Source organism: Microtus pennsylvanicus, chromosome 16, assembly GCF_037038515.1.
Source record: "Microtus pennsylvanicus isolate mMicPen1 chromosome 16, mMicPen1.hap1, whole genome shotgun sequence".
Taxonomy (NCBI): Eukaryota; Metazoa; Chordata; class Mammalia; order Rodentia; family Cricetidae; genus Microtus; species Microtus pennsylvanicus.
In genome coordinates this window covers 34,297,356-34,321,743 of record NC_134594.1, presented here as the reverse complement: position 1 = coordinate 34,321,743, position 24,388 = coordinate 34,297,356, and the positions used below count along the sequence as shown (strand labels likewise).

The following is a 24,388-nucleotide window of genomic DNA, read 5'->3' as shown; positions in this document are numbered from 1 at the left end:
AGGTGTGGAATTGAGTAGTGAACTGGAGTGATACACGGGTAGACCAGTGGGGATGGTAAGGATGAGGGAGAAGAAGCTGATGTGTAGGGCAGCTTGAATGCCACTGGTGGCTTCATCCTGTGGGTTGTGGGGGGAACTCTAAGCCAATGTTGTAACCATGTTCCTCTTGTTGTGGTGACCCTAACCATCAAATTATTTTTGTTGCTACTTCATAACTATAATTTTGCTACTGTTGGGAATTGTAAACATTTGATATGAGACCCCTGTGAAGAAGCTGTTGAACCTCCAAAGGAATCAAGACCCACAAATTGAGAACCACTGTTCTAAGGACTTGGTCCCATTAGATACCTGGGGGAAACTGGAAGGATAAGTTGGAGGAGGGTGAAAGGGATCAGGCATTACAACACAGTCTTAAGGGACAGTACAGGACTTAAAAAGGCTAGTGATAGTGGAGTGGGAAGTGGGGAGTCACTGTGGAGCAGGAGGTGTTGTGTGCATGTGGGCTTCCTGTAGAACTGGCATGCATGAGGCCTCTGCTCATTCCGGGCCAGCATTTATTATGAGAAGGAAACCAAAGGGTACACATTATACCACGAGACAAGGGACAAAGACCAGCTTTTTCTGTGGAATAGCCTGACCCTGTGTAGAGAGGCTGGGTAAGATGCAATTAGGATGACCAATTCTGAGGTTTGGGCCTCACCCTTTGCTGCAGTCCTACTGGCCGAGGTGACCTTGTCTCTACTCCAGGACTGTCCTTAGCAGCCTGGGGGCTTGGCACAAGAGTGTAGCTCCTCCTCCGCCCGGAAACTTGTGGTTCTGGTTAAGGCTTTTCTACCTGAAGCTGACTAAGGAGTTTTGTTTCCCTGCCAGCTAGCTCTGGAATCTAAGGTTCTAAATAGCTAGTGTTACTTGGAGAGTTGACAGTGAGACTGGAAATCATAAACTGAGTTTAGTGGAAGAAAACTCCAGTGGGCTAGCCATGTGAGACAAAAACAACTCTTCAAAATACATAGAGCTAGGAACAGTGAAGACATTAAAGTACTTGAATAAAACCTGGAGATGTGTGTACTGTTAAAAGTCAAGTGTTTTCTAGAGGAGCCATACTTTCAGAATTTCATGTGAAATCACTCTTTAAAAACACTGTGGGTACTTTATAACATCTTAAGCTATTATGCAGATCTAATGAGATTAAAATTGTACAACTTCTAAACTATTGTGCGGATTTAATGAGATTGTACCAGTTGTTCAGCCTTATTGTTACGCTGCCTGGAAGACTCGGCGGTTTACAGGGAAGTTTGGCTATTGTTGCTGGGACTGGGTGTCCTCAAGGAGGCCCTCCAGGACTGAGTTCTTTGATGATGGGGATTTTGTAGGGTGGACCACTATTAACTGGGATGTATGTGGGGGTCGGGTTTGAAGTGTTTGTGGTGACTGGAGATGAGAATCCCAGGGGGAGGGTGTGTGTGTGTGTGTGTGTGTGTGTGTGAGAGGATGTCCGGTCCTCTTGGAATTTTCCTTTCCTTATGGCGGCCAGCACACTTTCTGTGCCTTTGCAGCCAGTCCCATCGTCAGTGTTTGGCTTCCATAGCTATCATATTTAGTCTACTTTTCACCACATCCAGGGCTTCCATTACATCACGTCTAGACTCTTCCGTGCTGGTGCTCGGGGTTAAGGAGAAGGGAGTTTGGGAAGCCCTTGTGTTAGCAGTGAGGCTGCCTGGGTATCATCCCTTTCCTTTGCCCTTCGGGCATGGAAGTACCCTTTCCCTCACTGCCCAGGGCTCCTCCAGCTCAGATCTAGGGCTGTTTCTTCGTGCCTGCCCCTGGCTGTGACTGCCCCTGGGATTGGAGATCATAGTGTTAGCATGATAGGAATTCTGCATTTCTCTTCCTGCCAAGATTTTTGTCTGTCCCTCCCAAATCTACAAATCCACCCACTACACTTCCATTGCCTAGGTGATGACCACATTCTGCTTTCTTTGGGGGCAGCCTCAGGAATCTGGACATTCCCATGGAAGCACATCTGCCCTCTTTAAATCCTGTAAAGGATCCCATACCCATAAGCTGTGTTTCCTCCCAACCTAGGTCCCTTACATTGCTCTACCTGTTCCTTGAATATATATATTCTCTTGGGCTGTGGGAAGGCATGGAAGTCAGTCCAAAGACTCAGAATAAGCATCCTATAGGGAGGGGCTTTTGCAAAGATACTATGTCAAGTAGGCCTACTTGTTTCCCAGTTGCTGTTTGGTACCACATTCTGTTCGCTTAGTAGCCCTGAAATATTATACATTTTTTTTATCAGTCTCCTAGTATGTATGTAAACTTGTAGAAGCCTGGACCGTATTTTGTGTCCTGTGGTTTTGTCAGTACCTCTTACATAGTGAGTTCTCAGAGTCCAGCTTTAAAATGTAGATTTCTTAATTTCTTCTTTCTTAGCCCACCAGCAGTTTGAGGGCAGGATGTCACTTGTACTCATTACAGTAACCCAACCTGCTAGGTGCCAGATGGAATAAGTACCTGGTCTATTAGTGGAATTGAAACCACTGAGTCGAATGTCAGTTCTTTTGGGTACAAATGCGCCCCTGCCCCATCATCTTTATGTAACCCTATCTTTGGCCAGTGCATAACTGAAAATGAACGGAGATGGTGTGGCTCATTAGAGGGGACATTCCCGGGGCAGGCAGGGTCAGACCCCCACAGAATCCAGGAGAAACTGTGGCTGGGCAGGGTTTGGGACCAGGCAGAGGATTACCCCACCGCCTGATCCTGAGAAAGGTGGTGGCTAGGCAAGCAATCTGTACCAGTCTCTAGAGCATCCTGGTCTGTTTCTAAACGGGGTTTTAAATACCCTCGTCTCCACCCTCCTTCCTGGAGAGGTGGCAGGGCTTGTCTTAGGAATAGATGGTTAGAGGAGAAGCCATGACATTGTATTCCCCCATGAGCAGAAGGGAAACACTTTGTTTCAGCAGGCTATATCTAAGTAGTCGGTAGGCTCAGCCTAGGTGTCAGCAAAGTGGAGGGGGCAGGCTCAGGACTGAGACATGTTGAGTGGTGAAGAAAAGGACCCATCCTATCAGGCCACTAACCCCACCCCTTTCCTTAGATGACCTGGGCATCTTCTGTTCTTCCCTGCATATTTCCCAGGTGCTGTTGTAACTTCAATCCAGCACCCAGCCTTCAGGCCATCACTTGGGGGCAGATGGGCCACTTGGATTCTCTTCTAGGGGGATGTGATCTGAAAATTCCAAACAGGAATTCATTTCCCAGTTACTAGTGGAGTAATAACTAGGGCCATGTAGTAGGAAGTGGGAAATCAGTGGGGAAAGAGAGTCAGAGGTCTCTGATCTTCAGCCTTCCAGTCCAGCAAAGGGGACAAGCAGTTACCACACATCTTATCCTAACTGATATGATGAGTGGATATCACAGGATGCTGTCAGATGACCCGAAAGGAGTAAGTCGATGTAGTGGGCTGGCAGTAGTTTGTGACAGCAACAAATGAATGAATGGTGTGTGCATATCGTCTTGGAAGTGTTACATACTCAGGCAGGCAGTTAAACATTCTCTGTGGCTAGACTTAGGAAGTTGTTTGCCGGGTTTGTCATTGGAATGTGCTGCCCCACAAAATATGAACCACTGTGGAATCGGAGGAACGTGTTTGTTAAATAAGCGGAGGGCAGCCCTAGATCCCATGTGTTGTGTAAGCGCGCTGTTGCTGCTTACAGCTTCCTGTCCCCCAATACCTTGTCCAGGACTCTGCCTGGGGACACACTGTAGCATTCCTGGAGTTTGCCGGAAAGGGCTGCAATACTTGCCTGAATGGCACCGAGGTTTTCAATGAGCTGTTCGGGAGTGGATGATCCCAGGAGCACAGAACTCACACCCTCGTTTCTCAGGCACCATGCTGGAAAGAGCAGAGCACTGGGTCAGGATTATTGGTGAACGCAGAAGCATCAGGTACAGCTATGTTGTAGCCAAGATTTACTAACCTCTGTGTGTGTGGTGGTGGTGGGGGGGGATGGAGGGTACACAGTGTTCTCTGGGATTTAAAACTGGGACAACACCTCACCTCTCTTGCTCAGAGTCTTAATGAAATCAGTCTATGCGTTTGAATAGTAGGTTTGTTCTCTCCGGCTTTCTTGTATTTTGCCTCAGGTACCGGATTATTCAGTACAGCTAGCTACCCATCATAGGAGTACCTTATTCCTGAAAATACCTGGCACCGCTCACTTTCTCGTTTTTGTCCAAGCTGACCTAGAACTTTCTTTGTAGCTCAAGGATGACCTTAAACTTCTGATTCACTGCCCCTACCTCCTGAGTCCTGGGATTGGGGGCGTGTGCTACCATCCGAGGTTTATGTGCTGTTGAAAAACTCAGGGCCTTCTGAATGTTGGACAAGCACTCTGCCAACTCAACTGTATTTCCAGCCTGGGAATTTAAACATTAAAGGGGAAGGGAAGGAAACGCTTCATTGAGGTAGAAATTACATATCAAAAAGAATTGTATCTGTTTTAAAGTGTACATTAGCTACCTTTTTAAAAAAGTTTACCAGCCCTCGGTAATTTTAATGTGTAATCATTAGTATTTTAAATTCAGTTTTAGTAGAAAGTTCCCATCACCCTAATAAAATCCCTCATGCCTACGGGCATTAATTGATACCTAGTCCTACTTCAACCGTAGGTAAGCACTTACTCCTTGTTTTTAGATCTGTCTTCCTGAGCATTTTATTTAAATAGAATAAAGACATTGCCTATTGTCTTGGCTATTCTTCACCTCGTGTGCACATGGTCTCGCGCTTCCGTGGTGTTGCGGTGTATCCTTGCTGCAGAGGGATTGTGGCGGGCTCCATCCGGCTTTGGCTGCTGCTCTCCTTCCGCCCTCAGCTCTCCCTAGACTCACTGGTGTTCCTACTTTATGCTTGGGCTGCCCCTCTCTCAATACAGATCCCCTACTCCTAGCCACAGCCGCTCTGACATCACTTTGCTGATTTCAGTTGTGTGGGACAAGACCACTTTCCTTTAAGATGACAGGCATTTCTTACCCTGGCAATCTCATTTTCGATTCTGCCGCTTTAGCTTCAAGGTTCCCTGCCAGGACTTTTGTGTTTCATGAACACTGCTTTGTTAATCTCTTTTTTCCTAAACATGAGTGATTTTTTCCTCCTCTGGGAGCCCTTTGCCCAGAATGCACTTTTGCCCTCATGTTTCCTTTGCCTCATTAGCATCTCATCCTTTGAGGTGCCTCGAGGTCCTGTATTCTTCGGAAAACCTACTCTGAATTCCAGGCCAACATGGGCACTCTACACGTTAATTCCCTGCCCCATATCCAAAACTGTAAACCCTGTACTCACGTCTATTAATTGTCTTGACTTGCCCATTAGGCTGTGGGATGTGGCTATCTTGAATTGGATGCTTAGCAACCCACTCCATACCTGGCACATGGGTCACACTTACTAAATGTTTACTGGAGAAACAGGCATAGATGCTGGATTCATCTCCAGCACATTCGCTTCCTTTCCCTCAAGGCCCTGCTGTCAGCTGGTCCTCCAGCATGCAGGCTGGCCGTTGAGGCAATCACTGAGTCCTTCCAGGTGGTCATTTCAGCACTCCTCCCTCTCCTTTTCCTCCCTGCCTTGCCTTTATTACCTTCTGCTTTGCACTTAGAATCCCTTTCGGAACAAGTGGAAGTTCAGTGCAAAGCAGTGAACTGATTTCAGCAACACCCAATTCCTCCTAGGACTGCCGGGTCTAAGAGAATCCGCTTTGCAGAGCTGACCATGGGTTGCACCTGCAGCTGATTCTTCCTAATCAGCCTGCCTCATTGGGTATCACTGGCAAGCACATCCGTGGTGCCTGTGAGCTGCCAGTGAGCTGAGTGCTGGCTCCTGGGCATGTGTGCAACTGGGAGCACCATGCAGATCTGAGCAGTCTGTTTCCTGCTGGAAGCCTCCCCTCCCCTAGTCACGCTGTGTCCTTGGAGATCAGAGGCAATGAGTCTGGAAATCATTCCTTTTTGGGTCTGAGAATTTTGTGGATAAAAACAGCTGCTTGTTTGAAAAGAAAGATGACGGGCAAGAAAAACATCTGCGGAAGTAGTTCTCAGCTTTCCTAATGCTGTGACCCCTGCATGCAGTTCCTCGTGTTGTGACACCCCCCAACAAAATTATTTTTGTGGCCACTTCGTAACTAGTTTGCTACTGTTATGAATTGTAATGTAAATATAAGATATGCAGGGTATCGGATATGCAGCCCCTGTGACTAGCTCTCTTGAACCCAAGGGAGGAGGAAAATACAGCATCTATCAATTTAAACCCACACTCTGTACAAAGGGTATGTCATGAATATCTCACTTCCAGAGGACGTTCTCCCTAGGAAGATAATGTTCTTCCATTTCTTCCAGACTTTAATATAATCATCTTGGTATTTGTGGGGAATTGGTTCCATCCTCCCTACAATGTAGACACACTCAATTCTGTTTTTTTTTTAAATTCTATTTTTTTAAATGGCATGATATTTGCATACACACTCTCCTGTATTCTTTTTTTGTTTTGTTTTTCGAGACAGGGTTTCTCTGTAGCTTTGGTTCCTGTCCTGGAACTAGCTCTTGTAGACCAGGCTGGCCTCAAACTCACAGAGATCCGCCTGCCTCTGCCTCCCGAGTGCTGGGATTAAAGGCGTGTGCCGCCACCGCCCAGCTCTCTCCTGTATTCTTTAAGTCATCTCCATATTACTTATAATGCCTATTATAATGTAAACGGTTGGTTGCCTATGGATATGGAAGGTCAAGTGTACTCAATTCATGTTGCCACCTAAAATCTTATTTACTATATAGTAGATAATATTTTCTTGTGTGTGTTAAGCGTATCTGATCTGCTGCTGTTTCTTATTAGGACTTTTCCCCCTCGGAGTTAACACCTATTTTACTCCTTCATTCTTAGTTACCATGGCAGTTGTAGTAAGTCATCCAGTGTCATGTGTGAGCCAGGGTTCCTCATAGCACGTTTCTCACGGGATTATTCTGAGCCTCAGACGCCACGGCAGCGACTGTGTGTACGCGGCACAGCCTGGCACCTCCCCACCCCCGCAAGTTTGGATGCTTCTGTATTCAATTCGGGGTCGGCACAGCCTGGCACCTCCCCACCCCCGCAAGTTTGGATGCTTCTGTATTCAATTCGGGGTCACGAACCATGTGTGACTGCTGAGCTGAAGGCGCGTCACATGGAAAATAGAGGCTGTGTTTTGAAAACACTTGATAAAGAATATTTTAAAAACCTCAGTAATTTTATATATGTCTAAATGGTAATATGGGGGTAGATCATGTTAAATAAAATGGATTATTAAAATTAATTTCACTTCTTTCTGTTTGACTTTAAAAATATTTTTTGAATTTATGTGCGTGTGTGTGCGTGCGTACGTGTGTGTGCTCATGCGTGTGTGTTTGTGTGAATGTATGTTATTTGTCTTCAGGTGCCTGTGGAGGCCAGAAGTGGGGAGGTAGAGTTACACAGTTACAGAGGGTTGTGAGTTGCCAGAAAGTGTTGGGAATCAAACTCTGGTCCTCTGGAGGAGCAGTGAACACTCTTAACCACTGAGCCATCTTTTCAGTTCCCGTTTTACTTTCTTAATATGGCCATTGGCAAATGTGAGACGAAATAAGTCTTTCCCATTGTGCTTTAGTGGACCGTGCCAGCGCATGTGGTTTTGGGCGGCCGTGACCTTTCACGGACTACACAGCATGAGAAGAACAGTTTTCATGGCTGTTGAAAAGTTTCCAGGGGAAGCTGCCCTTGCAGTATCCACTTTCAGTGTGCAAGAGCCAAGGGCCTCTTTGAAGCCCTGTTTCTCAGCCTCGTACCAACCTTGTCTCAGCAGGGGTAGGAGCTTGTCAGAAGAAATGGTGTCATTGGGTAATGTAATGGCACAGTTCCCCTTAGACACTTGAATATGTGTGTTTTGTCTTTTAGTTTTTTTAATAATTAAAGTTTTTTCATACATTTTTATCATTTTCCCCTTCCAACTCCTCCCAGGTCTTTCTTATCTGTCTGCCCACCTAACACTGTTTTCTCTTCTTCTTCGTATTTTATGCAACTGTCTTATAAGGGAGAAGGGAAAGGAAAGATGTTGTGATATAGAAAAGTCATTCGGGAATACCTTGAATAACTCCCTTTCTGATGCATGTACCAGAACTACCAGAATTGATGCTTCTGAGATCAGCCTGCCCCACAGGCAACATGTGACCATGGCAGGGTGTCGGTCAGCCATAGAAAAGTCCATTTTTAGTCATCTCAGTGAAAGTTCCCCCGTTCCAGGCCCGCTCTGCCATCCCCAGTCCTTTTCTTACCCACAGCCAGCTGAGGTAGTGTGCAGCCCAGGCGCTCAGCAATCGGAGAAAGGTCTTTTAGCTTGTTCTGCTGCTTTCTCCCTTCTTCACTTACAATTCTTTCCTTCAGCCACTGGTAGCACTGCGGATAACAGCACATAAGCAGTAGTGTCTTGTATGGTTACCATGTCAAAAGCTGCTAATTTAATAAAATATAAGAACCTCAGGTGAGGCTGGAGAGAGGGCTCAGCAGTTATGTCTGTCTTCCGCTCTCTCAGAGGGCATGAGTTTGATTTCCAGCGCCCACAACAACCACGTATAGCTCTAGCTCCACTGGGCTGAGCTCCCAAAGTCCAAAGAGTGGGAGGAGTGAGAATATGCACAAAGAGGTCAAGACCATGATGGGGACACCCACTGAAACAGTTTACCTGAGCTAATGGGAGCTCACCAACTCCAACTAGACAGGGAAGGAACCAGCATAGGACCAAACTAGACCCTCTCTGAATAGGGGTGACAGTTGCATGGTTGGGCAGACTGCAGGGCCATTTGGAGTGGCACCAGGATTTTCCCCTACTGCTTGTCCTGGCCTTTTTGGAAACTTATTCTCTTTGGATGGATACCTTGCTCAACCTAGATATAGTAGGGAGGGCCTTCCCCAAAGCTATGTACCTTACTTTCCCTGAGGAGTGAATGGGGGTGGGGTGGGGTGGGGGAGGTAGAGGGGCTGGAAGGAGAGGAGGGAGTGGGAACTGGAATTGGTATGTAAAATGAAAAAAGATAGGCCTCCAAGGACACCTGAACTCACGTGACGTGCTCCCCCCCCACATACATACACACACACACACACACACACACACACACACACAGTGGCCCAGCTTTGTGTCAAGAGAGTTTTCTGCTCCCCTGAAGATCGTTGTTTTACATCATTGTAATAACTGTCATCTCTTTTGCCTTATTCCATCCCTAACCTCATTGTTATTTTAAAACATTTTATTTTTGCATTTGTGCATACGTGTGCCAGTGCCCTTTGAGGCTGTAGAGGATGTTAGAGCCTGGAGTAACAGGCAGTTGTGAGTTATCCAGTATGGGTTCTGGGGACTAAACTCAGGTTCAAGTTTAAAACCTGAGTTTTAAAAAGCAGCAAGTGTTTTTAATCACTGGACCATCTCTCCAGCTCCCTAATACAATAATATAATAATTATAATAATTACGGTAATAATGATATTATTATGTGGACTTTGTGTTTTGATGCCACAGATTAGAATCAGTAGAGTAAGAGTTTAAAAGACAACCCAGGAAACTTCTTTTTAAAACATGGAAAAAGGCTGACCATGACCTGTAGACCGTTGAGTTAGTTTACTTTCCCAAATATGAAAGGGCTTTGGGAATTCCTCCCAGTCCTACTGGCAGAAGGCTCTGCTCTGGCAGGAGATGAGAAATAATCCTCGGACAGAAAAGGCTAGCACTGACCAGCAGTGGCTGAAGGGAAGGACTGAGGGTCCGCAAGGACCGACCTCTTTCCTTGCACCCATGGATCTGAACCTTAGAGGCAGCAGGAAGCTCTGCAGCTAGCAGTGGGCATAGGCACTCTTCCCAGTGATTTCAATAGGCTGCTGGCTTTTGTTTTCGTGTTTCCTCATCACTCTAAGAATTTCCAAAGAAAGGGCTAACCACATTATGTTTTATTGTGATTTTTGGAATAATTTTTATAGATGTGAAAAAGAGAAGGGCAAGCTGCCCCAGTTCTGTCTGCTCCTAGATACCAAAGGCTTATGGTCTGGCTCCTCACTGGGGACTTTGCCTGGGGAAATGGCCAAGGCGTTCCTAGCTTCAGCACTGGGAAGTCTCTGATTCTTCCAGAGGAAGGGTGCCTGAGGTAACATGTTCGGAGGTGACAGCTGGTGCCAGTGATGCTGGGGTGGATGGCTGTGGACAATGAGCACATGATTAGGGCCCAGGCAGCCTTGAGTCAGGGAGCTGCCATTGTCAGACATCCCTGAAGAGCTGTGGGACGTGGGAAAATATGTATGAAGTGGGAAATACCATTAATCCTTTCCTAATTTTCATAATTTCATGATCTTTCAGGGAAACAGTATCTCTAAGTGTCACTCAAACACAAAGTAAGGAAGTAATATGCTTTTGAACATACTACTGTGCATATGTGAGTGTGAACGCACACATACTGTGCATATGTGAGTGTGAGCACACATACAACTGTATACATGTGAGTGTGAGTGCACACATACTACTGTATACATGTGAGTGTGAGCGCACACATACTACTGTATACATGTGAGTGTGAGTGTGAGTGCACACATACTACTGTATACATGTGAGTGTGGGCACACATACTACTGTATACATGTGAGTGTGAGTGCACACATACTACTGTATACATGTGAGTGTGGGTGCACACATACTACTGTATACATGTGAGTGTGAGTGCACACATACTACTGTATACATGTGAGTGTGAGTGCACACATACTACTGTGCATATGTGAGTGTGAGCACACATACAACTGTATACATGTGAGTGTGGGTGCACACATACTACTGTACATTTGTGAGTGTGAGCACACACATACTACTGTATACATGTGAGAGTGAGCGCACACATACTACTGTATACATGTGAGTGTGGGTGCACACATACTACTGTACATTTGTGAGTGTGAGCACACACATACTACTGTATACATGTGAGAGTGAGCGCACACATACTACTGTATACATGTGAGTGTGGGTGCACACATACTACTGTATATATGTGAGTGTGGGCGCACACATACTACTGTACATTTGTGAGTGTGAGCACACACATACTACTGTATACATGTGAGAGTGAGCGCACACATACTACTGTATATATGTGAGTGTGAGCGCACACATACTACTGTATACATGTGAGAGTGAGCGCACACATACTACTGTATATATGTGAGTGTGGGCGCACAGATACTACTGTATATATGTGAGTGTGAGCACACACATACTACTGTATACATGTGAGAGTGAGCGCACACATACTACTGTATATATGTGAGTGTGGGCGCACAGATACTACTGTATATATGTGAGTGTGGGCGCACACATACTACTGTACATTTGTGAGTGTGAGCACACACATACTACTGTATACATGTGAGAGTGAGCGCACACATACTACTGTATATATGTGAGTGTGAGTGTGAACGCACACATACTACTGTATATATGTGAGTGTGAGTGCACACATACTACTGTATACATGTGAGAGTGAGTGCACACATACTACTGTATACATGTGAGTGTGAGTGTGAGCGCACACATACTACTGTATATATGTGAGTGTGAGTGCACACATACTACTGTATACATGTGAGTGTGAGTGTGAACGCACACATACTACTGTATATATGTGAGTGTGAGTGCACACATACTACTGTATATATGTGAGTGTGAGTGTGAACGCACACATACTACTGTATATATGTGAGTGTGAGTGCACACATACTACTGTATACATGTGAGTGTGAACGCACACATACTACTGTATATATGTGAGTGTGGGCGCACAGATACTACTGTATATATGTGAGTGTGGGCGCACACATACTACTGTATACATGTGAGTGTGAGCGCACACATACTACTGTATACATGTGAGTGTGAGCGCACACATACTACTGTATACATGTGAGTGTGAGCGCACACATACTACTGTATACATGTGAGTGTGGGCGCACACATACTACTGTATATATGTGAGTGTGAGTGCACACATACTACTGTATATATGTGAGTGTGAGTGCACACATACTACTGTATATATGTGAGTGTGGGCGCACACATACTACTGTATATATGTGAGTGTGAGTGCACACATACTACTGTATACATGTGAGTGTGAGTGCACACATACTACTGTATACATGTGAGTGTGAGCACACACATACTACTGTATATATGAGTGTGAGCACACATACTACTGTATATATGTGAGTGTGGGTGCACACATACTACTGTATATATGTGAGTGTGAGTGCACACATACTACTGTATATATGTGAGTGTGAGTGCACACATACTACTGTATATATGTGAGTGTGAGCACACATACTACTGTATACATGTGAGTGTGAGTGTGAACGCACACATACTACTGTATATATGTGAGTGTGAGTGCACACATACTACTGTATACATGTGAGTGTGGGCGCACACATACTACTGTGCATATGTGGCAGTCGCGTGTCGCTGCCTTCTCTTCTGTGAGACAGGCTGTCTTTTCTTTGTTGCTTATTCCTCTCTACTCAGGCTAGTTGGCCCATGAGATTCTGGAACGTTCCTGTCTCTGCCACCCACATCACTACAGGCACACGCACCATTCCCCGTTTTGCTTGGGTGCTGGGGAATCCAATCTCAGGGCTTCAGCGCAGCAAGCTCTGTACCCACTGTTTCCTTTTACAAGTCTTTCAATATGACTGGTATACGTGCATCACACACACACACACACACACACACACACACACACACAAACACACAGTGTATTTCAATCTTAACAAAAAGAATTTTTAATACAATATTTTAAAAATAGAGTAGTTCTATAAAAATGATAAAACCTTTTTTTTTTTTTTGGTTTTTCGAGACAGGGTTTCTCTGTGTAGCCTTGAATGCCCTGGAATTCATTCTGTAGACCAGGCTGGCCCAGACTGGCCTCAAACTCACAGAGCTCTGCCTGCCTCTGCCTCTTGAGTGCTGGGATTAAAGGGGTGTGCCACCATCACCCAGCATTAAATCAAGCATTCCTAAGGTACATGGTACGTATTGAAATCTCATGAACTCTACGTTTTAGAAATAAACAGCTTTAACTTCATTTCAAATAGGAAAATGTTAACAGTGGGAAGAGATGAAATCTAATTAAAATATTAATAATGAAAGTGACCCTGTATTTTGCAAGGAGGTTGATGGTGAATTTGGTCACCACTGTGGATGGGAGGCACAGTGCTGGGGATTCTGTTGCTCCATCATGGTCCCTTCACAGGTGCATCTGTGGAAGCCCCTGAGGTACTTCTTGAACATCAGGGTTATCCAATTTGTCTCTGTATTCCAAAGCGAACAACACAGACAGTAATATTTGCCAAAGTACTCATTAATTTATCTTACATTTTGGGTTATTATGTTCACCCAGCATTGAGTTGTGCTAGGCTCTGTGATGGGATAGAGGGTTTTAGCTCCTCTCTTAGAAGCATCCACAAGTCGGTACCTAGGAACTGAAGTGTTTCGTAGATGAGTGACCTTCGTGCTTCAACAATCGCCTCACAAGCCGTGTTTGTCGCACCTGCTTTACGGAAACTACTCCAACAAAGTGGTGGATGACTGAGCTGAGCAATGTGATTTTCTCTTTCGGCTGCCATTGCTGGTCTCACAGGTTGGACATCGCCAACTTCGGCCGTTCTTTTCTGGTCTGAAGCTAATGAATAAAAGATCTCTTTTCTCCTAGGATACATTCTCTTAAGGACATGGCTGTCAGTTTTCCTGCTCCCAGCTTCACTGGCAAGATTCATGTGGAGTGGAAGAAAATGGCATATCCATATTGGAGATAAATAGAGGAGGGCTGACCGTGTTCCAGTCCCTGGACAGATGGCTGCTGAGCCATGCCCACCCCACCCTCAAGGATCGTCTTTGTGGCAACAGAGTTCTCAGAATAGGGCTGTTCACACTGAGGTCTGTCACTGGCAGCCAGAGAGCTCCAGCCTCTGTAAGAAGTGTTGATGGATACATAGAGGAAGGTGCAGATAACTCAGTAACTTTATTAAGCCACAGGCTTTGTTCTTGAGGACAAGGTGGGAGAACCACAGCAGAACGGGAAGAGCACGTCTGGGAGGCAAATGGAGTGCAGTGCATTGGGGTGGGAAATGAAATAACGTGGGGAGGAGAGACAAGAACGGGAAGATAGACTTGAGTTAGATTCCAAGAGGATCTGGGATTTATCCCATAAACTGGGAAGTCAGGAAAGCATTTTGAAATGGTCTCTTAGATATGGTCTCTTAGAAAGATAATTAGCCACAAGGGTGGATTGTTGAGAAGAGGGAGGCAGGGAAAGCATCCGAGTTCACTCCTGCAGTAATCTGGAAAGGGAAGATGAAGACCTACTGGGGCTGTGCCGAGTGGACCTGGCTGGCAGGATGCTGTGTGGAGGAGCCCTGCTCAGTCGTGATGTGGGGTAGCACTATGACTAGATCTTGGGCAGAGACATTGCTGAGCTAAAGGAGAGTTAAGTGTGAGCAGAAGGGTGGGTGAGGGTAGATTCTATTGGGCTTGACAGGTTGGTACCCAAGGGTCATCGATTAGACTGGAAGAAGTGGTTTGCTTCTCAACAGTGGAGTCAGAGTGGAGTCAGAGTTGGTGGCATGCAGTTGGAAGTCACTGTTAGCGGGACGGGGCCAGCCAGAAGAGGCTGCGCAGAAAATTCCCTGGCTAATCTTGTTTCCTGCCAGAGCCCCGGAGAGTCATTTTTAAAGAATGATTGATTCTTCAATTTTAGTTCAATATAGCAGGCACAAAGTATTAGCATTTTGTTGATAATAACAACAGACAGTGTTATATGATCCATTCGGAGGGCTGTGTTAAAAGTTGCCAATGTATCTGTCCGCTTCTCTCAAATTTTTCCTTTAGCACTATCCTATAACTTAGTCCTGGGGATGCCCTTCCCTTTGCTTCTTTCATTTTTATTTTCATCTTCACTGTGGCCGTTCTGCTTAAGCGGCTTCCTTAAGCACAGGCGTCTCTCAGCAAGCACTTGATAGTGCAGAGCCGGACACTCTACAGACCTTGCTCTGGGGCAGGCTCTAAACAATCCCTGTTAATATTCCAGCAGCGCCTCTTGATCGACTCCGTGAGACACAGCCATACATTTCCCAGCTGCTTTTGGATTGACCACAGTCAGACACTTTGTACATCTCCCCACCCCTTTCCTACTTTCCTTAGCGCATTTGTGGACATTTTTCCTCGGTGTGTGAGCTTTTATCAAACAGTGCTAGCGGCTGCAGTCAGACCGACCAGACACAGCACAATACTGCTTCCTTTAAAGACCTGGGTGTGAAAGGAAACAGATGCCTTCAGGGAAGATAATTCACTGACAGCAGGAGGCCCAGCTCCTCACTTAGCTTTATCTGTTAGGAGTTTAAGGTCTTAATGTTGCTTAATGTCCTCGGGCTTCAGTTTCTGCCTGCAGAAGCCTGCCCTTTGCAGGATTACTCTGAGAACAAATAGCCCACATATGTGAAGTGCTTTGAATTTTTTGGAAAGCCTATGAAAGAATATGCAGATGGTCCCCAGCTTAAAATGTTTGATTTAGGATTTTCTCAACCGATATGTAAAAGTTGTATCAATACAACCTCTGTTTTTCACTTTCAGTCCAATGTTCAGTAAATTACATGAGATAGTCAACTCTTTGGTATAAAAAGGATTTGCATTAGATTTTTTTAATTTTTCATGATAAGGTTAGGCTAAGCTATGATATTAAGTAAGTTAGCCATAATAAGTGCATTTTGACAGGATATTTTGAGTTTATAGTTTGTTTATCTGGGCATTGCCCGTTCATAAGTAGAGGAGTGTCTGTGTAGCACTTTGGGTTAGCCACAACTGATTGCAAGCTATCTTGTTTGCACTGTGAAACTGGAAGGCAGTAAAAGGTAGCTCACAGCTCTCTGCGTGGCACACAGTAGGTGTTCCTCAGTTCTTCCTTTTCCTTCACACCCCTCTTGCCTTCCTCCTCCTTCACATCCTTGCCTAAGATGCCATTAGCTTTTCCTCATGTTCTTGTTTAGAATTTGTTATGAACGACCTTCAGTTTTCAGGAACAAGATCTCATTAAATATTCTGAGATAACTGTGCTTTGGGGCAATTAAAACCCGAGAACGCTGTCATGTCAGCACACTTGGGGGATATTTATATCTTGTGATTCTAGAGGACAAGCAAGCCAAGAGCTGAACTCGTGTAGTCAGAAAGGCCCAGAGCCTCGGGAAGGGTCTAGTTAGGGAAATGCCTCTGGACAGTTGTCCTGTCCCATCCGTGTGGGTCCCCCCACCCCAACACACACACACACATACACACATACACACACACACACACACACACACACACACACACACACACTCCCAACTCCTCTGGTAAGGGCTGGACTTGGCTTGGGCTAGTCTGCTGGCTCAGTGCTAATGGAAGCTGGAGCCTGGGTCGGGCATGTGCTTCTTAAGATGATTTTGGCTTGTCTGAATTTTTAAATTCCTGTATTCTCTCTCCCTTGGTATTATAGAGTAATTTGTGATTCTAATGTTGCCGCCCATTTTCTCAAGCCTTTAAAGCATAGACACCTTGTCGTTATTGAAGAAAGATGTCTGTAGCACTCCCCCACCCCCAACAAGTTAATCACCAGGAAGGGGCCTAAGCTGGGACTGGGCAATGAGGAGTGAATGCAGTTGAAGAATATGATGCAGCTGAGCAAAAACGCCATTAAGAAATCCACCACGTTGTACAATCCATATTGACTTAAAATTAAAATAAAAATACCCACCGGGCAGGGTGGAGACTGTGATGTTTCTATCTCCTGAGGCCCTCTTTCTTTCCTTCCTTCCTTTCTTTCTTCCTTCCTTCCTTCCTTTCTTTCTTTCCCCAGTTCCCAAGTGCAGTAGGAAATGTAAGCCAACCTCAAGCCTTACTTGGCTACAGCTGTTTCCCTCGAATGGATTAAGCCCTTACGGGTTAAGTTTTGTTTTCTCAGAAAAGGAAAATTAAATCCTCTTAGATAGAAAAGGGATTTTAAATTTTGTCACTTCTAGACAAGGAATGAAATACCTCCTTTAATATAAGAATAGGTAAGAATGTAGGGATTTGGTCTACAGAGCTAGTTCCAGGAAAGGCTCCAAAAACCACAGAGAAACCCTGTCTCGATAAACCAAAAAAAAAAAAAAAAAAAAAAAAAAAAGAATGTAGGGATTTGAGTTTGCAAGTCACTGGCCACTTTTCTGTCCATCCTTAGAGACAAATTCTCTGTGCAGGCAGATTATGAAGGGCTGACTGATCTGTCGCCAGCAGCAGAGACCTGGCCTGCCAGAGGCCATGGCAGGCCAAGGCTACAGTGTGCTTAAGCTGGGAAGCCCTGGACCACAGCTCTGCTCCTTCTCATCCATCTTCTTCCCTTCTGCCCTCCCTGAGACTTTCCTAAAGTTGAGGAAAATACCTTCAGTGAAGCTCTAGAACTTTCTGGCACCCCATTTCCGTATTTTCCAGAAATAATTCCACAGGCAAGCGGAGACCATGTCATTGCACCAACCCCTGTGGGGGGAAAACAACACAGTCACAGAAAATTGCTGTGCCAAGTGGGACCAAAAGTGAGGGTGTGTTTAAACAGAACTCTGTCCGTTCTGGAGGAAAGCTGGCCAGATAAATGAGTTAATACCAGCATTCGTCTTTCCATTACAGCTTAGGACTTACAAACTGTGCCTCATTCTTTTATAAACCAATTAAACATGTACTGTCTGTTCCTGGGAGTGAGCCGTATAAGTGGACCCGAAAATATGGCTTATTCATGACTTTTTCATGGCCACAATTCGTAGACCGAGAGAAAAGAGCGTCTACTTGCAAAGAGCCGGGGCTTCACTTGTCCACTAGGGCCCAAAGACACCTGGTACTTAGCAGGAGCACAGCCCGGCACACGGCAGAAACAGCACCAGCTGTTGTTGAGTTTGAGTTGTTTTTGATTCAGCGTTTGGAAAAAGTAATCTTTGGAAATGGCTTTGGCATATAAGCCTAGTTCTTGTCATCTCTATAGTACATTAATCAGGGACATTTGGGAAAGCATTTTCCTAGCCCCTCCCAAATCATTGATTATCATATTGTGAAGAATGTGGCTTATTGATATTTCTAATATCCAAATTTCTGGTGTTTGTATTGTCTCTATATCCCCACCCAGGCTCTGCTTCCACACAAACAATATCCCAGCCTGGGCACTGCTTCCGCACAGTCCAATTGTCCTGACTTGTTGCTTGTTGAATTCCTTCTGTCTTACCCGGTCCCGGGCACAGCACGAGAGACATGTGGGTATCTATATGCTTTGGAAAGGCTACCCAGTCTCCTCACCAATGCATGTTTATGGTTTTGAACCCCTGCTGAGTGTATCCATGACAGTCAATTTACAAGTCTGTGATTGCCATCACCGTTCCTGTAGACCAGCCCCGGCCCAGCTGATTCTGCCACAGTCTCTGAGATGCTTGGTTCTCATCATCTCTGTGTTACATTAATTAGAAACCCTTGGGAAAGCATTTTCCTGACACCCCTCCCCCAATCATTGATCCTCATATTGCGAAGAATGATCAGATGTGATTTTGAAGGTTACCTATTTTATGGTAGAGCTCTGGCAGCTGGACCTCCACCTTCTCTCTCTGGAAAAGATGGTACTCGGCTTGTTCACAGACGGGTGGGATCATGTTGAACTGTCGTGCGACAGAATAAGCCTCCTAGGGAACAGAAGAGATTGCAGCTGAGCTTCTGCTGGTGAGCACTGGAGCTTCATGCGATGCATTTCCACAGGGCTCGTGCACAGCTCTGGTCATAAGCCTTACCAAGAGAGGTGCCCAGGTGAGAAATCTTTATTATTCTTTGGGAAGGTTAGACTCAGTAAAGTCTGGGGTGAATTAGTCAAAGCTCGAATTGTTTATTATGAAGAAGATTTTATTTGAATATGGTTAGGTTCTTAAATAAAACTCAGATAAACACCCAGAAAGAAGTGGTCTTTAAGTGGCATCTTATGAGCAGAATAATTTCCAACAAGCTGATTGTAAGAAAGCTAGAAGACTCTATTCCCATTTCTCATTAGCTTTGAAGTTCTCTATGCTTTTTTTTTTTTTTTTTTTGCCAGCAAAGAACATGCTAAAAGATGATTCCTATTGGAGATTTGGCCCCTTGGGTTTGTTCTAAACTGCTCGGCTCCAGCCCTGCCAGCCGTCTCCCTAATGGTGGAACAGATCCTAAAATTCCAGCGCCATGGTATTGTGATAAAAGTCTCGCAAGAGATTGCAATTTAAACGTGGTTTCTAAACAACAATGACACGGTGCTCAGCAGCTATTTAAACCAGAAATCAACTCACCATGATCTCCATCGCGCTCCACCTCGAGGTGCCCCAGTACATTGCCATGCCTTGGTTGATCACGTGTGTCATGGCTCGAACAATTTCTGTGGGAACCCAAACAGTATCCCATGAACTCACCTCCTTTACAGAGCTATGTGTTTTCCCATTCTCCCTCTACGAGTTAGAAATGTGATGTGTTTATCTGATTAGCATAGTTACTCTTACTCTGGTGACAACATACATTCACCGTCAGTGGTTTGGAGGCTTGACAGTACTTTTTGGAAAACGGACACTTCATTTTCAGTTTGCAGCAATATTAAACAGTATTAAAAATGGAATGACCATCGCAGGTCTTCCTTTACTTGTGTCGCTCGATGGTTCTTGTTCTGAGAAATGAACAGAGTATCTTGTCCACAAAGTGAGAAGGGAGGGAAAGCGTTTGTTTTGACTAGAGAATGTACGGCCACAGAGGATGAACGGCCTGTCTCTTCTGTATGGTGGATTTGCCGAGCTGTTCCTTATCCTCAATAGCCATTTAATAGAGATGACTCAATAAGTGTGTCTAGCAGAAAGATAAACATATAAAATGCCGAACAAACAGCCGAAGCCACAGGGACTCCGAGCCCACTTTGACACACCCTGGCCTTGACTGCTTTGAACCAAACTTTGTGCTAAGACACCCGCGTCATTGATTTCACCAGGGCCTGCCAGTGGGCCCACCCAGCTTACACTTCAGCCTCTTTGAGTTCAGCATCACATTTCCTGATCAGGAAGATTAATCCTCCTCTCCCCATGGGGTGGAGCTAAACTAATCCTCTTGGCACCAGCCAGATGAGCTACAGACCTGGAGGAATGAAGAGCCTCAAGTTCAAGCTGGCCAAGCCCTCAGACAACATTGGGTTTCTTTTGCTTCCACAAAGCCCGGCAACTACACTCTTAGATTGCCAGGTCCCCGGATGTACTTAAAGGGTCAAGGTCTTGGACTTCTTTATGTCCCAAATAATACCCATAGATTAGACGTCCTACAGAACAGAATCCTTGCACAAGATAGAATTGGGATCGAGATATGCCTTTCTCTCTCTTTTTTCTTTTTCCTTTTCTCTTTTTTTCCCTACCTCCTTTCATCTCTCTCTCCCGCTCTTCTTTCCTGCTCTTTGGGAGTCACTGGACAGCCTTGACTGGCCTGGAATTCGCTGGTAGATCTACTGAGTTAGGGCTAGGAATTATGGGAATTATGTGAAGCGTTAAAATGAGGACATCTTGTGGAGTATGGAGAATGACATTTTTAGGGTGACGGACAAGCATGCGGAGGGCCCTGAAAGAAAGACAGAGTTCAGTGAGTTCCAGTGATTGAAGCAAAGCTAGGTAGCAGAACCCAGCAAGGAAGCATTGGAGTTTCAGGTAAAGTTGGCGGAGGGCAAACCAACTGTATGTTATTAGGAGTTGAGTGGACTCAGTGCCATTTTTAGGCAAGGGAATGAGAGAGACGTCCTGTAATCAGTCTGCATCTCGGAATGCCATCCTGCCTCTGCTGTGAAGGATCTGAAAGAGGAAGCCCTGGAGTACGGGGCCCTGGGAAGAGTCTGTGGCAAAGAGTGACCGGGAGGGTTTGGTAATTAAGACAGAGTGAGTGTGGCCCTGAGTGGGCAGGAAGGGATCAGGCCTTCTCCCAGATACCCGACTGTTTACAGAGAGGAGGGCCGTGGGGGAAGACCAAAGCAAGGCTTTTGGACGTGAGGAGCACGGGGACGCTGTGGGTGACAATGGAGGGCATGTTGAGCTGATGAGTCTGAAGACACAAGACGATGATGGCCCCTGCTGGACACTGGTGTGTTAGGGAGCGCAGCTTTCCTACTGCCGCTGTAGTGGTGGAAGTCAAGAGAAAAAGAGAAGAGGTTTTCACTGCCAGCATGAGGTCACAGAGAGGACCCTGTGCAGCTGACTGACCGGTCAGAAGCCAGCGGGGAGGGGCATTTTAGAGCCAAGAAGGAGAACTGTGGAGTGGAACGCGGGGAACAACCACGTCAGAGGCTGCAGACAGTGTCTGCTGAATTCACACACACACACACACACACACACACACACACACACACACAGTGACTATAGACATGAGAGCCATTTCAGTGCCATTATGAGGGCCCAAGACCAGGCTGGAGAGATGGAAGGATGGAGGGCAGGCAGGTTCAGAGACAACAGCAGTTCAGGGGATGCTCAGGGAGAGTTTTAGTTAAAGATGGGGAGGTGAGAGAATATCTGGGCGCCACTGGGAATGACCTAGAATGAGACCCATTGTGAGACTGGGAAGGGAGGGGAGAACATTGGGGTGAGAGAGAGGAGGAAGAGTGCTTGGGGGTGGGGGACACCTACTGAAAACAGGGACCCGCTGGGTTTGTGGAGTCAGTGGGAGATGGGGTTTCATTGGTGATGTCTTCTCAGGGGACTGTGACATAGTGAAAAGGGTGGGCGGGAAAGGTAAGGCAGAGGTTCACAGGCCTTTAGCTGCTGGCCACGCCTTCTGCCTGTTGTGTGTGGCTCTGAAGAGAGGGCAGGGAGGAACTGGGGAAGGAGGTATAAGGAGTTCTTGTCTGTGGAGGAGGCTCAGCAGCCAAAGCAAAACTTGTAGAAGAATTGAATAGGTAGCAGCTTAAATTTAAATTAAATTCTTGAAGTATTTATTTATTGATTCATATATTTACATATAAATAGAATTATATATTGTATTTATAGATTGGTTGGTTGATTTGTAAAGAAAAATCCCCTGAATTTTGCTAGCCTGCAGCATCTTATTGGTGGCTCAGGTAATTTTTTACATGATGCTCACTTGTAAAGACACTAGAGGGCAGCATTGTCGAAAGAAAAAAAAAATCCTGACACTAATACTGTTTGCTTGTGAATTATGGAAACTCATTTTATTTATTTTTTAACATAATAGAGAAATTTAAGTGTAAGATTTTAAAATTAAAGTGGTTACATTTTTATGTATTTATTGTGTGTGTGTGTGTGTTGGGGGGTGCAGTTACATTCGTCAGCCAGGGTAGTTAGTGAATGTCATAGGTCGGAAGTGGGTTCTCCTACTCCAACACAACGTGAATCCCATGGATGGAACTTGCAGTAAGCGCCTTTGCCTGCTGAGGCATCTGGACCGTCCGTAGAACCTCACTGAAAGGCTGGTTAGTACCAGAGCATTGACTCTGAGTGGGGGAAAGGACCCCAGAATGAGTGAGTATTTAGGGTGCTACATTCATGGGACTCCAGAAAAAAACACCGGCGAATGTGGTCAAGTCTGTTTCCCCGGGACTGATCCTGGCTCTCTCAGCCCCTGCTGTTCCCAGCTCTGCCTGCACCCTAGAAACAACCTCCCACCCCATTTCTCAGGTAAAGACTCTACTGAGGTCTATCATGTTCGGCGGGCTGAGGCCCTGGCACAAACATTTGAGAAACTTGGCATGGTTGCTTCTCTTGCTTGGACCTCTGGTCTCAAAGTGTAGCTCCCAGGCCACCGGCTGCAGCAGCAGTCAGAAGCTTATCGCACATGGACTGCAGATTGTAGTCACGTGGTACAGTCACTCTGACACCCGAAGTCTGGTTGCCGCTCGCTGTGCCCTTCCCAAGCCCTGTCAATGACCGCGCCCTCCATGCTTCCTTCTAGTCTGTGTCCAGCTAATAGAGCGCTTCTTTTAAACTTTGCCTTAGTCCGTATGCGAGCGGATAGTAATACGAACACCCGTGCGCACCCATACACATCGGCACGTACCGGATCACTGGAGAGTCTGATAAAAATACCTGGTTTTGGTTTCCATAATGGGACTTCATGCCCCTCCTCTCTCCTCCTTTCTCCTCGTCTCCCACTTTATCCCCCCTTTCACTTTCTCTCTCCTTTCTGTCTCTGAGTAGAGTCTCTTTATGTAGCTCAGCCTGGTCTAGAACTTGCTAGGTAGCCCAGACTGCCTTCAAATTTGAAGTCCTGCTGCCTCAGTCTCCTGGGTGCTTGGATTAACAGATTTCATCTGTGATTATAGGTGTGTCTAGCATACATACATACATACATGTATATATATTCAAAAGTTTGAGAAAAGCTATGTAATTGGTCACAAGGCTTTGTCAGATCTTCCCAACCTTTCTCAGGTTGAAATTTTATTCTTCAACGGATGGTTCTCCCTGGGGCTGCTGGATCAATTTTGCTTAGTATCTTATTTCCACCTATAAAATTAAGAGGCACTAATCCATTGATGCTGTGGCATTCGCTCACGGCTGGTGCAGCTCATGCCTGTAGATGCTTGTGACCCTGAAGCACCAACCCAAGCTGCACAGCCTGTGTGTAGAATGCGGCCTCGGTTCCTTCTCAGAGAGACCCAGCCCTCACATTTTAATAGTTCTTCTTCCAGTAATGCAGTTTATCTGTGTTTAACACAGCATTTCATGCCGAAGGAACGGATACAAATGTTTTGAGTAGAAAGTTTCAGGTGATAGATATTTTTAATTTCGAAAGCAGAGCGCACATAAATCATGATAGCTTACACACCCGCCTCCATCGCCTTCTACTAAATAAGAAATGGCCCCAGCACCTTGAGAGCTGCGAGCAGATACTAAGATTGTATGGACAATGAAGCATGAGGACTAAGGACATAAGTGTATGGAAATTAGCGGTTAGGTCACACGCAGTCACTCAAGTGAGCCTGGACATAGAGACAAAGGATCAAGCCAGAGTCTGCGCAGCAATGACTGCAGTTTCCTTTGACTGTGGCGAGGCAGTAGACCGGGAGTCCACTGGGTGTGGACATGACTTAATGCTGGGATACTATGCTTGCGAGGTGCTGAGAGAAAACCCAAACTTACTGTATTTAGGATGCATTTTTTTCTGTATTCTCCAAGCTTTACATAAATGTGTATTATATTTTTGTAATGGAAAAAGAAAAAAGAGAAAAGAAAACTTATCAGCCAGGAAAGGCACCCCTTCCAGC

General features: G+C 45.5%; 1 protein-coding gene across 3 annotated transcripts in view; it reads right to left on the bottom strand.

Annotated features, from left to right (window-relative positions):
- The window catches only part of Kcnab1 (potassium voltage-gated channel subfamily A regulatory beta subunit 1), a 338,516-nt gene that overhangs the window by 1,888 nt on the left and 312,240 nt on the right, over nt 1-24,388 (bottom strand). For all 3 annotated transcript variants that reach the window (XM_075950414.1, XM_075950415.1, XM_075950416.1), the window contains exons 9-13: nt 19,446-19,531; nt 18,695-18,815; nt 17,540-17,634; nt 8,338-8,458; nt 3,813-3,901 (exon numbers count right to left, since the gene is read on the bottom strand). In XM_075950414.1, the coding sequence (XP_075806529.1) occupies nt 3,813-3,901; nt 8,338-8,458; nt 17,540-17,634; nt 18,695-18,815; nt 19,446-19,531 (512 nt within the window). The remainder of the gene's footprint in view (nt 1-3,812; nt 3,902-8,337; nt 8,459-17,539; nt 17,635-18,694; nt 18,816-19,445; nt 19,532-24,388) is intronic.